This window comes from Prionailurus bengalensis, chromosome D1 (assembly GCF_016509475.1).
Source record: "Prionailurus bengalensis isolate Pbe53 chromosome D1, Fcat_Pben_1.1_paternal_pri, whole genome shotgun sequence".
In the NCBI taxonomy this organism is placed as follows: Eukaryota; Metazoa; Chordata; class Mammalia; order Carnivora; family Felidae; genus Prionailurus; species Prionailurus bengalensis.
In genome coordinates this window covers 82,550,465-82,563,621 of record NC_057346.1, presented here as the reverse complement: position 1 = coordinate 82,563,621, position 13,157 = coordinate 82,550,465, and the positions used below count along the sequence as shown (strand labels likewise).

At 39.2% G+C, this 13,157-nt stretch overlaps 1 protein-coding gene across 1 annotated transcript in view; it reads left to right on the top strand.

The window, feature by feature from the left end:
• Window positions 1-13,157, top strand: part of LGR4 (leucine rich repeat containing G protein-coupled receptor 4) — a 102,823-nt gene that overhangs the window by 73,553 nt on the left and 16,113 nt on the right. Inside the window, exons 3-6 of the mRNA XM_043580842.1 lie at window positions 1,121-1,192; window positions 2,456-2,527; window positions 10,972-11,187; window positions 12,472-12,543. Coding sequence (XP_043436777.1) covers window positions 1,121-1,192; window positions 2,456-2,527; window positions 10,972-11,187; window positions 12,472-12,543 — 432 coding nt within the window. The remainder of the gene's footprint in view (window positions 1-1,120; window positions 1,193-2,455; window positions 2,528-10,971; window positions 11,188-12,471; window positions 12,544-13,157) is intronic.

Genomic DNA, 13,157 nt, shown 5'->3' with positions numbered 1-13,157 from the left:
CCCCACAACTATCATTTTTAAGTCAGTGCTTGGAAACCTTCAGTTCACCTGTTTATAAGTTATTTACACGAGTTGCTGTCTTTCTCTCTGCTTCTTCTCCCTAAATTCCTGTTTAACTTTTTCTCTCATTTCTGTATGCCTGGGAAAATGGGAAGGAGAGTGGGGCTCAGTATGAATTGTGGGCCCAGATATCTTATAAAAGGACCCAAAGAGGGGCGCCTGGGTGGCGCAGTCGGTTAAGTGTCCGACTTCAGCCAGGTCACGATCTCACGGTCCGTGAGTTCGAGCCCCGCGTCAGGCTCTGGGCTGATGGCTCAGAGCCTGGAGCCTGTTTCCGATTCTGTGTCTCCCTCTCTCTCTGCCCCTCGCCCGTTCATGCTCTGTCTCTCTCTGTCCCAAAAATAAATAAACGTTGAAAAAAAATTAAAAAAAAAAAGAAAAAAGGACCCAAAGAATTCTTGTCCTTTCCTTATTCACACTTACTCACTCTTACTCCCACTTAAATTTGTCACTTTAAATTTTCTTTAGGAAAACATTTCTTTAAAAAAACAACAAAAACACCCACCTATCTATTGATCGATCGATAGATAGATGCCTTTGTTTGAAAAATTATGCTTACAGTGACTTTCACTTTCTGCCTCCCTTTTGCACAGAACATGTCGCCCTTGGTAATGGATAGGTAACAGGTTGACTTGCCTGCAGAAGGCATTCCTCCTTAACAGACCGGTTTGCTCTGATCCGTGTAAACACTCCTGCCTGCTGACCAGTGGTCTGTATTTATGAGGCATTTGGAAAACACTGCAAGCTGCAGAGAGTGACCATGAATAGCAAACTTAATTTGGTTTAATGTGTTTTGGCTTGCTTGACCTCACCAGAATAAAAATGTGCCTGTTTGAATTATTGTATTGGGAGTTAAAAAAAAAAAAATTCTACAGACATTTATCTCATTGGAAGAATCTTGGGATCACTTTAGCAAAGGTTTAAGTCCATGTTTAATGTCAGATAGACTTGAGAAATGTTTAATGTAGAGCTTTAATCACAGATCAGTTTATTGTGAGTTCTGAATTTTAAGAGCCTGAATTACTATTTTTTTTTTTTCTTGCTACTTTTTTCCCCCTAGACGATTGGCTGGCAATGACCTCTCTTTTATCCACCCAAAGGCCTTGTCTGGGTTGAAAGAACTCAAAGTTCTGTAAGTAATGCAATTTTAGAGTTTCACAGCTGGCTGTGTATTTTCTTTCTGCATAGTCAACATGCTTGGAGCTAGGGTAAGCACAGTTTCTTTTAGTTCAGGATTAAAAGATTTAAGGAGTGGCCAATGGGTAGTGTGGGATGCAAGGGTTCATTTAGGCAACCTTGGGTCTAGATAACAAAAGTTAAAACTCTAAATAATAGGTGTTCTGACCTTCAGTGTATTACAGTTGAATGTATTAGGCTTTTTGTTGGGCTAATGCACTGAATCAAAATCATATTTAAGCTTTACTGGTAGAGCTTTGTTTCTACTTATTGTATACCTTTGAGGACTTTGAATTAGCTGACCCTAAAGGGAAAAAGGCTAACAAAAGCTCAAAGTGTTAAAATCATTTTAAAGCCAAAAGGACTTAGGATGCCTATAATTTATATAGTCTGTTGAAGGACCAGGAAATGAATTCCTGGCATTGGTTAGGCATTTAGAGTATGGCAGATTGGGAAACAGATGAACTGACTGCCAACTCCACTTCTGCCACTACCTTGCTGAATAACTGTCTGTAAGTCACTAGACCTCTCTGGTTCAGTGAGTTACATGTACCTTTTACTATTCCATTCTGTGGTTGTGATTCATGTCAAGCGGTCATTGTATTAAGATGACTAGAAATGGCTTTAGGCAAAAGTAATAAGGACTTCATTTTCAGTGCAGATCTATGCCTTTCTTCTCTGGGTCCTGTTAGATGGTTAAAGCTCTATTTTTGCTGTGGCCCTCCATTCACTGAGGACATGTCTGCTGCTCCCTAAGAACTTAGGGTCTGCTATCTTCTTGGAAAACCTGGCTCTACTGAGTGTCCATGTTTCTGGGCTCTGCTTTATTCCAAATTGAAAAGGCACTAGGGATTCCAATAGGTTTGTTTGTTATACCTCTCCCAGTTAACTTGTTATGCTTCCTAATTAACATTAAAAGAGTGATGAATGTTAATTAAGGTGCCTTAATTCTTGAGAATGAAACACCTCTGGAAATGTGGATTATCAGTAGGTCTGTGTTAAGAGATGGCTTGGGATAGTGGCTTAGGTTTCATTTCTGGCCTTATAGCAAAATGCTTCTTGCTTTTTCTGCAGTTCTCTTTTCTTGGGTGCTTTACACCTTGACCTTTCCTCCTTTCCTGCCATTAGAAATATTTTTTAGATAGAAATGGCTCTGAATTCTTCTAAGAAAAAATAGTAACAATTGCTTGTTATTCACTAACCAAAAATTTCCTTCCAGAACCCTGCAAAACAATCAGTTGAGAACAGTACCCAGTGAAGCCATTCGAGGACTGAGTGCTTTGCAGTCTTTGTAAGTAACTTTTTCATTTTCTGCATTCTTGAATCATAAGTAGACCACTCGGCTGCTAAATGTGTAAAGAACTGGAATCCTAGCAAAAGGGGAAATTTACCCTCTCATCTGGGATAAAATTGGGGATAGCCAGGTGCTATTATCAAAATGCCATTTGGTGACAGAGAAGCAGGTGGATCAATTTACCCCCCCTCTTGTGTCAGATGTTGGGAGAAAGTTACAAGCATGCACTTCTGGGTCTAATTCCAGGAGCTTGTAAGTGGCAGGTGATCATCACCTCTTTAGAACCAGAATTAGATGTGTACAGAAGTTCTGGTGTCTTGTGCCACGGTGGTCAAGAGTCAGTCACAAAGAAGTTCCTGTTTTAGGTGGTAAGGATAATCAGAACAAACTGATTATAATTCCTCATCTGTGGACCTTGAACTCACACCTTGAACTTACACTGGGGGTATAACTTCTTAGTCTCTTGTACTGCCTTCTTCCCAAGGTTTGTTTTTGTTGTTGTTGTTGTTGTTGTTGTTTTTTGAGGAAAGTTTGGTTTTATGTGGAGTGTTCAAGATTTCAACTCTTGGTTTTTACCATGTTGAAAAGCTTGGTTTTTATAAATTTCAAAGGCTTTCTCAAATAGCACTTCACTTTTTGTTCTTCTTTGCATTCTTTCCCATATGTATGTGTGTGTATATATATGAACCTGGAGAAAGGTGATCACTCCTTCCATTGTTTTGATACACATGCCCCATACATCCCTTCCTCCTGTAGTGGGTGGATCAGGTAAGCAGTAGTGGTATCACAGGAACCATGCAAAATCCACAGAAGATTTTGAAGAAACAACCATTTTTATATTAAATACACATATTTGTTAATGACTACAATGAATGTTATAAACTAGTATTGTTGGGACTACAACTTTTCGTCCTTTTCATCTTTGGGATCGGAAGATCAAGTTCCTCTGTCTCTAGGGGTGCCTTAAAGGAAAAAAGTGAGAAGCACTGAGCTGATGTGTGTGGTTATTGCAATTCGCTTTTTGTCAAGATTAAGAAAATCCCTTTGCATATTTATCTGAATGTTTGCAATGCTCTCAAAAGAAATTCAGATTAATTAGAATTCTGAAACAGGCTTGTCTGGTTTGGGATCCCCACTTTGTCACTTGCTAGCTGTATAACGTTGTGCAAATTATTTAAAATTCTCCATCGAGTAATGTGCTCATTACTCGCCGTGTATTTTAATGCAGGAAAAGCACTTATAACAATATCTGACATGTGGTAAGTGTTCAATAAACATTTGTGGAATCTATTAACAGTAATAATGGTATATTTTTATCAGTACTTTTTTTCATTACTAGTTTACCCAATTTACATAACCAGGTGATGGAGATGTCTGAAAGTAATGAGAAAGTATTCTTCAAAACAGGGAACTTAATTTGCTGTTCTACTAGAGTGACGAATACCAATGTACATTGTTTTGCTCACGTCATAACCCCAAAGACAGTGGGGAGAAGGCGTAGTTTATCAGAGTGTGGTACTTTGTCCTCTTGGACCAGAAGCACAAGTGGGGAGATCATGAAAATGTAGACCCCTAGGCCATATCCTGGAAGTAATGGTTTTTTCTCTTTAAAAGTAGGATCTAGGAAGCTATATATTTTTTTAAAAATTTCCCCAGGTAATGTTCATGTACATGGAAGTTCTGAGAATCACTCTGAATAAAAACTCATAATAGTTATCACACTTCGCTACGTTCTGGGTCACAAAATTAGGTTTTAACCATATCATGTAGTTGTGTAATCTACAAATCTGTCCCATACATTTTTCTTTTTATTGCCCTTTGAAATAACTTCCAATGTACACTTTTGTAGCATATGCGTATAGTAGACTTGATTGAAAATCATTGAACTGCTTGTCTCATCTGTTTGCTGATATAAAACCATTTTTAACTACACCCAGACACATCACTGGAAATTGGAAATTGCAGATTACCTTTTGATGGGGATTAGACATTCTAGTAGTTATGAGAAATGAATGTGAAAATTTAAAAAATGTACTAATAAAGCATATCATACTCTATAAAAGTTAAACTTTAAAATGTATCTAATGTCATAAAAAAGGAGTATCTGAGGTATTCATCATTCCATTTCTAGTTTCAATAGAAGTTTAAGGTAGAGGGGCGCCCGGGTGGCTCAGTCGGTTAAGCGTCCGACTTCGACCCAGGTCACGATCTCGCGGTCCGTGAGTTCGAGCCCCGTGTCAGGCTCTGGGCTGATGGCTCGGAGCCTGGAGCCTGCTTCCGATTCTGTGTCTCCCTCTCTCTCTGCCCCTCCCCTGTTCATGCTCTGTCTCTCTCTGCCTCAAAAATAAATAAACGTTAAAAAAATTTAAAAAAAAAAAGAAGTTTAAGGTAGAAATATATTAAATAGCTAATTTTGCCATGATGCCAAGTTTATGGAATATAGGATTTGTTATTTGCCATAAGTAATTGAGTAGACTCTGACTAGACTCCATCAGTGAACTGGTTGGAATGAGTCCCTTCACAGATATGTGACTCACCTCTACAGACCTTCTGACCTTGGACAGATGTGCATGGAGGGAGCCATCTTATCTCCCTCAGACATTTTATTTTTATTAAAAAAATTTTTTTTAAATTCATTTTTGAGAAAGAGAGAAACAGAGCATTAATTGGGGAGGGGCAGAGAGAGAGAGGGAGACACAGAATTCAAAGCAGTCTCCAGGCTCTGAGCTGGCAGCACAGACCCTGACATGGGGCTCGAACAACGAACTGTGAGATCATGACCTGAGCTGAAGTCAGACACCTAACCGACTGAGCCACCCAGGCACCCCCAGTAGACATTTTAAATAGTTGTTTTCTTTTACTTCTTCAGAATTCTTTTTTTTTTTAAGAACTGCGTACAGCGTTGTTCTTATTTCCCAAGACTAAATGATCAAAATATTCCATCATTTTGTCTAGTTGGAAGGCTGAAAAAGATAAGGAACAGAAAAACTACGAAGAAAACATGCAGATAGATTGTGGTCCATAAGTGCAGTAAAGTCCACATGACATTTATTGATAATTTAGATGATTTAAAGTGTTTTTCACAGTAGGTTTCTCCCTCTAAAATAGTATTTTAAAGAAAGCATGTTGTGCTCATCAGTCATTGAGTAATTGCATAGTTTAAATTATCTCCATAATTGGGATGGGGGTGGGGAGTGGAGAGGAGTCAAAGCAAACTATTTTCTTAAGAAAGGCATTGGGATGTTTTTATATGCATCAGAAACACAAGGAGATAAGCCTGTTTTACTTAAGAAGGAAATGTACATGGGTTTGTTAGCATAGTGGGTGTAGCATTCAAGGTAGATACTATTGAAATTCTGTCACGGTGTAAAACAGTCTTATCAGTGCTTGAGTTCAGTTTGCAAATCTGATCTTCAGACCTGAATTACATGAAAGGTTTCCTTGTGGTTTTGAAATAGTGCTTAGAAAGGAGCAAAGTTCGTTAGGGGTTGAAATTGACCAGAAGTGGTTTGATACAAGTGTGTGAGGATGACTATAAAATCTGAAAGTGAGTTGTCAATGTTAATATAAACGTAGCATAACAGTTTTCCACAAACCCATGGAAGTGGCTAAAGCGTTGTCCTAGCAAGCTAGTAAATGACATGTCAGAATTTGCACCACCGGATTTTTTTGTCTTTTTTTTTTTTTTAATTTTTTTTTTCAATGTTTTTATTTATTTTTGGGACAGAGAGAGACAGAGCATGAACGGGGGAGGGGCAGAGAGAGAGGGAGACACAGAATCGGAAACAGGCTCCAGGCTCTGAGCCATCAGCCCAGAGCCTGACGCGGGGCTCGAACCCACGGACCGCGAGATCGTGACCTGGCTGAAGTCGGACGCTTAACCGACTGCGCCACCCAGGCGCCCCCGGATTTTTTTGTCTTTAAATTACATCACACTTGGGAGCACCTGGCTGGCTTAGTTGGTTGTACGTCCAACTTCAGCTCAGGTCATGATCTCATGGTTTGTGAGTTTGAGCCCCACATCAGGCTCTGCACTGACAGTTCAGAGCCTGGAGCCTGCTTCAGATTCTGTCTGTCTGTCTGTCTGTCTCTCTCTCTCTGCCCCTTGCCCCCCCCCCCCCCCCCGCCTCCTTGCACACACTTGCTCTCTCTCGCTGTCTCTCAAAAATAAACATTTAAAAAAATAAAAAATAAATTATATCACACTTGAATGGTAAAGGAGGATTTCAAAGACTGAATTTCCTAGGTTTTCCACAGTAATTGCATCATCTTAACAATTTATACTTGAAACTGGCAATAAAATATAACACTATAATATATATGTTACTGGTAAGTTAGAAGTAGAGAGAAAAAGGGAAAGCTTTTGATTATAGAATAGATGTTGATAACAGACATTCATCAGTAAAATGTGCATATGGAATTATTATTGTAATTTCATTTAAGACAAAAAAGTATGTGAGTACTCAGTAAGATATAAAACAGGCTTTTGAGAATAGGGAATAGAAACACATTTTAAAGACAAAAATAGTAAGGGAATTCAGTTAATAGAGTGTTAACCCTTTAACAACTAAAGTACACTTAAAGTAATAGTTCTCTCTTGATGGATTGAGTTTAAATGGTGAAATACCTTAAACAAACCCACACTTATCTCCCCACCTAGGAGATATCTGATGCTATTTATGCATCTACTGATTCAGTTATAGTATTTTCTTGGTCTCTTAGTTAGAATTAATATTAAATGTGTAAGTCCTTGGTACAAAGCTGTGATTCTAAGACAGTTTCTCTGTGAAACACTGATCTTGTTATAGGGGCAAACTCTTTACATTTGTGAGTGTGCTCCCAACATCCGCATGTGAATTGAGGTGTAAGGATTAATTACTGAGTCATCACAAATCCTTTGCCTCATTTAGCTTTATTTAAGTGTCCCATTTTTCCAGAGTTCTTCTTCCTTTTGACCTCTTTTTTTGTTTTTTTTTTTTTTAGAGAGAGAAAGAGAGCAAGCACTCCAGTACCTGTGAGCAGGGGAGGGACAGAGAGAGAGAATATCTTAACCAGACTCCATGCCCAACGTGGAGCACATTGTGGGTTTCAGTCTCACACCCTAAGTTAAGGCCATCTCTTTTCTTTGATGGTACATAGTACAGAATTCTGCAGGAGCATAAATGGTGTATATAACACTGAAATAATGTTAAAAAGGTACAGATAGCTTTCTCTATAGTATTTTGCCACATCTTAATGAAACCTTTTATAGAGAAGGCTTAATTTCAGTGCAGTGTTGTGTGTGTATATAGGGGAGCCTTTCTCATTATTTTATTGACTATGAATGCACATTATAATCAATATGATAACATAAGCAATTTAAACTTTTAAACTGCGCTAATGCTGAGAAACTGGGAAGGGACTTCAATTTGTACTTAAAATACATTCCAAACCCCTTACCTAGTTTACAAGGTCTACATAGTCTGGTCCCCATTTGCATCCCCAGCTATGTCTCTCAGGACTCTCCACCTTCTTCCTGTGTTCTAATCACTCCTGACCTTCTGGGAGTTGCTGGGACCACATTCTGCTGGTTTCTGCTGAGTCTTTGCCCTCTGGATCTCAGTTTATATAGCACCTTGTTAGGGAAGCAAAAATAAGGTAAAAACAGACAGGGAGACAAACCATGAGAGACTCTTAAATACGGAGCACAAACTGAGGGTTGCTGGAGGGGAGGGGAGGTGGATGGGGGATGGGCTAAATGGGTGGTGGACATTAAGAAGGCACTTGTTGGGATGAGCACTGGGTGTTTATGTGTAAGTGATGAATCACTAAATTCTACTCCTGAAATCATTATTACACTATATGTTAACTAACTTGGATTTAAAAAAAATAATAAAGAGAAGAAAAAGAAAGAAAAAAAATAACACCTTCTTAGAGATGCTTTTCCTAACCAATACATTTTAACTAACTTCCCTCCCCCTTAGTCTCTATTGTTAGTCTTTATCTTGGGACCCTGTTTAGTTGCTTCATAGCATTCTTAAGCACTCTATAATCACTTTTTAAAAAAATATTTACTTGTTTTTGAGAGGCAGAGTGTGAACAGGGGAGGGGCAGAGAGGGACACACAGAATCTCAAGCAGGCTCCAGGCTCTGAGCTGTCAGCACAGAGCCTGACCAACCTGGGGCTCGAACTCAGAAGGGGTGAGACCATGACCTGAGCCAAAGTTGGACGCTTAACCGTCTGAGCCACCCAGGCGACCCTATAAACACTTTTAAAATGTATTATATTGTGGGTCACTCTTCATTAGAATGTCAGTCTCATGAGGACAGGTCTCATGTCTGTGTTCACCATTTTTATCTCTTTTGTGCCTAACAATATGCTCAGTTTAGATGTGTTAAATGAATAGCGATAATTAAATGGTTAATGCAATTAAATTCTACTTATAGTTAGTTACATTATATGGTTGATTATATGTTTATATGTTCAGTGTCTCTTTCTCTAAGTGGAAGTTGTGCAAGGTTGTGAAGTGTGTGTGTGTGTGTGTGTGAGAGAGAGAGAGAGAGAGAGAGAGAGAGAATATACTATCCACACATTAAAGCAAATCTCCTAAGCAGCTCCATGGCCAGGACTTTGGCAGTCTGTATTTAAAGGGTACCTATTTCTTCTCAGAGGTAGGTGCTAGAAACTAAACAAGCCTAAAAATGTTTGTTTGTTTTTTAATTTTTTTTTAATGTTTATTTTTGAGAGAGACAGAGTTTGAGTGGGGGAGGGGCAGAGAGAGAGGGAGACACAGAATCCGAAGCAGGCTCCAGGCTCTGAGCTGTCAGCACAGAGCCTGACGCGTGGCTCAAATCCATGAGCCATGAGATCACGACCTGAGCCGAAGTCAGACGTTTAACCAACTGAACCACCCAGGGGTCAAAATGTTTGTTTCTTAAGGCAGCTGCCCGGTTCCCTGTGTTGTCCCCTTTTTTAGTGCTTCTCTCGACTTTATCAAAAAGAAGCTACCATCAGATCTTTACCAGGATCAAGGGTCTTTAACCCCTGAGACTCAGACTGGGGCCGGTGTTTCAGAGCAGGGCTCAGCATTTGCCGGGAGGGGAAAGGGGCCACTAGGGCAGGCCCAAAGCTGGAGCAGCAGAAGGAAAGAGACAGATGCAAGCACTGCTCCAAAACTCAGAAATTCCTGACCTCGCCGACTGCCAAACTCCAGGGCTTTAAAAATATGCCGTCATTTTGACTTTTCACGTATTTTGTGTTCTCTAATTTTCACCAGGAAGTCCATGCCTGGGAGGTATGAATTTCAGTAGTGAAGTTGCATCAACATGGGAATTGTGAAGAGGGTTGTCATTTGGCACATAACTGTCCTTTGTCATGTTAACATCAGGGTGTCTTTGGGTTGGAACGTGCTTATTCCAACAATTAGGCCTGATTGTGCCAACAGTAACGTTAGGACATCAGTTTCCAGATTTTTAGATGGGGACTTAATTTTTTTCTTAAATGTTTATTTATTTATTTTGAAAGAGAGAGGGAGAGCAAGAATCCTGAACAGGCTCCCTGCTGTCAGCACAGAGCCTGAGGCAGGTCTTGATCTCACAAACTGCGAGATCATGACGTGAGCTAAGTCCAGAATTAACAGTTATTAAGAAAACAGCACAGTGTTCACAGGAAACATTAAATAGCTACTCTGATCAGTGTTATTGTGACCTTAAGCCTTCTTTTAAATTTTCCCCAAATTCTGGAATTAAAAGACACCTTGCTAATAAGATGACTCATACTTAAAATCGAGTCCCCATCAGGGGCGCCTGGGTGGCTCAGTTAGTTGCGTCTGACTCTTGATTTCAGTGCCAAGAGAAGAGGCGGTTATTTGACTAGTACATGATACCTATAGTTTTAACTTGCCTGCTGGTAAGAAGGATTGTTAGAAGAATCCCTTGAAATGATTTGTTGCTGTAAACATTTTTTTTTTTTTTGTAAATATTTCCTTATGTTTTCTCCTTTGGCATCAAGTTAAAATAACAAATTTAATATCAGATCTTAGTTGTAATGTAAAATTTTAAGTACAGTAGCTTATTTACTCAGCTTAGTTTCTTCTTTTTTTTTTTCTTTCTAGTTTTGATTTATATAGATTCTGAAATATAAACTTCGATCTAGCTTTGGCCTTTGGCGGCGGGGGGGGGGGGTTCTTTCTTTTTTTCCAACATTGTTTTGCTATAAAGTCACTCTTAGCCAAAGATTCTTGAAAGATTGTTCTGTAGGAAGGGAAAGAACAGACTTCCACCGTATAGTCTTAGAAAATTGGTGCATTTTATGAGACTTTCTAGAGAAATTGAAGAAATAAGGAATGCCATGGCTCCGGCCGTTTTTGTAACTCCTTTCCGTTTTGAAAACGGAGAGCTGTGTGACTTGGCTCCTTCTGCTAGAATTCGTTCTTGAACGTGGTGGTTTCTGTTTCTGTCAGGCGTTTAGATGCCAACCATATTACCTCAGTCCCCGAGGACAGTTTCGAGGGGCTTGCTCAGTTACGACATCTGTGGCTGGATGACAACAGCTTGACCGAGGTGCCCGTGCATCCTCTCAGCAACCTGCCAACCCTGCAGGCACTGACCTTGGCCCTCAACAAAATCTCAAGCATCCCTGACTTTGCATTTACCAACCTTTCAAGCCTGGTAGTTCTGTAAGTATCCATCCCTTTTAATACCTTATGTCTGTGTGAATCTGGGAGCAAAAGCAGATTTCTCGTGACAGATTATTAGGAAAGTACCTCATTTTTTGTTACGCTTCTGAAGAGAGAGCATTTGGGGGAGCTGCCTCTTTTTGCAAAATTAAATGTGCTGACTTTTAAAAACACAAGCTAGGATAATTACAAAATTAACATCTGATAACTGTTGAACCTCTCTAAAATGTGTGGCCTTTTGTAATCATAACAAGAAATTGGGACATTCAGCAAATACTTGGACAGCTTTTACTTGTGTACCAGCAATGTATCGAGTGTTAAAAGAAGTAGAATTGTTTTGAGATGATCACAGAAAATAAGTTTGAGTGATATTTCATGTTTTGAACATCTTGTCTTTTCAAAGAATGTATCATTCTCTGTGTTTTTAATCTTTAAAAACTTGGACATAATAAAATGGCATTTCTTTTAAAAGCTGTTACTCGGGCGCACCTGGCTGGCTCAGTTGGTTAAGCTCTGACTTCGGCTCAGGTCATGATCTCACAGTTTGTGAGTTCAAGCCCCGCATTGGGCTCACTGCTGTCAGCTCAGAGTCCACTTTGGATCCTCTCTCTCTCTCTCTCTCTCTCTCTCTCTCTCTCCCCCTGCCCCTCCCCACTCACGCTCTCTCTCTGAAAAAATAAAAATAAAAAATAAAATAGGGGCGTCTGGGTGACTCAGTCAGTTAAGTGTACGACCGGCTCAGGTCACGATCTTACGGGTTGTTTGTTCAAGCCCATCTCAGCACAGAGACTGGAGCTTGCTTCAGTTTCTGTGTCTGCCTGTCTCTCTCTGTCCCCCTGCTTGTGCTGTCTCTCTCAAAAGTAAATAAACATTTAAAAAAAATTTTTTTTAATAATAATAAAATTAAATCTGTTACTCATTCTCACTGGTGTAAGGTGAGACTCTTCCCTCCATGATGTTTTCCCCCACCTCCTTGCCAAGGGGAGCTCACCACAATTTTACTTCATATAATTAAAAGCTCATGAGAGCTTTTGTTCTGATATGGCTAAATATTAAAGAATCTTCAATGTGTATACCATTTTCCCACTAGAGATACTTTCTTTTTCCATGTTCAGTGAATCCAAGTCTGTGCAGCGTATATCAAGAAATACACTATTTGTTTTCCATTAGTCAAGGGTTGCAATGTTTAGCCACACTCCTCCTTTAAGCCAATTTAGGCATATGAAACATTATAATAGTTGCTACTGGGTGATTTGAAGGTCATTGTGATGCTTTTTTCCGTAGACATCTTCATAACAATAAAATTAAAAACCTGGGTCAACACTGTTTCGATGGACTAGATAACCTGGAGACCTTGTAAGTTGATTCAGATTTCAGATGGTTATACTGTGATGTTGGTGATGCAATTTTGTATTTCATTGCAGGAGAAGGAAAAAATAATGGTCTTGAGTTCAGCTCACTATTAACTGACTTTAATACATGACTAAATTTTTGCCACCAAATAACATAGTTAGGAATACTAATCTCAGTTTATGATTAAAGATGGCACACAAGTTTGAATTTGATATTTCTTTCAAAAGTACACATAAAAAAAGTGGCTCAATCTGTCAGACTGTCTACTTTCTCAAAAATTTTGGGTCTGTTAAAATGTGCGACAGTTTTGGAACACCGAGCCTTATAAAATTAATTCTGAAAAATCAGCTTTTTTGGTTTGTTTTTTCCATGATCTCAGCTGCCTTACTAATTATTAACACTGGGTTTGAGTACTATCTCTGCTTTCTTAAATGCTAAATGAAATAAAGTTTTCCATTTTGCTTAGGATACTTTTGTTGTTCCTGCTAGTTAAAGTTTGGGAATTCTGGATGTTTCCACTGTACATTGCACCACTGTTTGAGCAAAAGACCTTGTGCAGCTATGCATAATCAAGAATAGGATTTTATTTTTGTTGTTTTAGTTTATTTTAGTTGTCT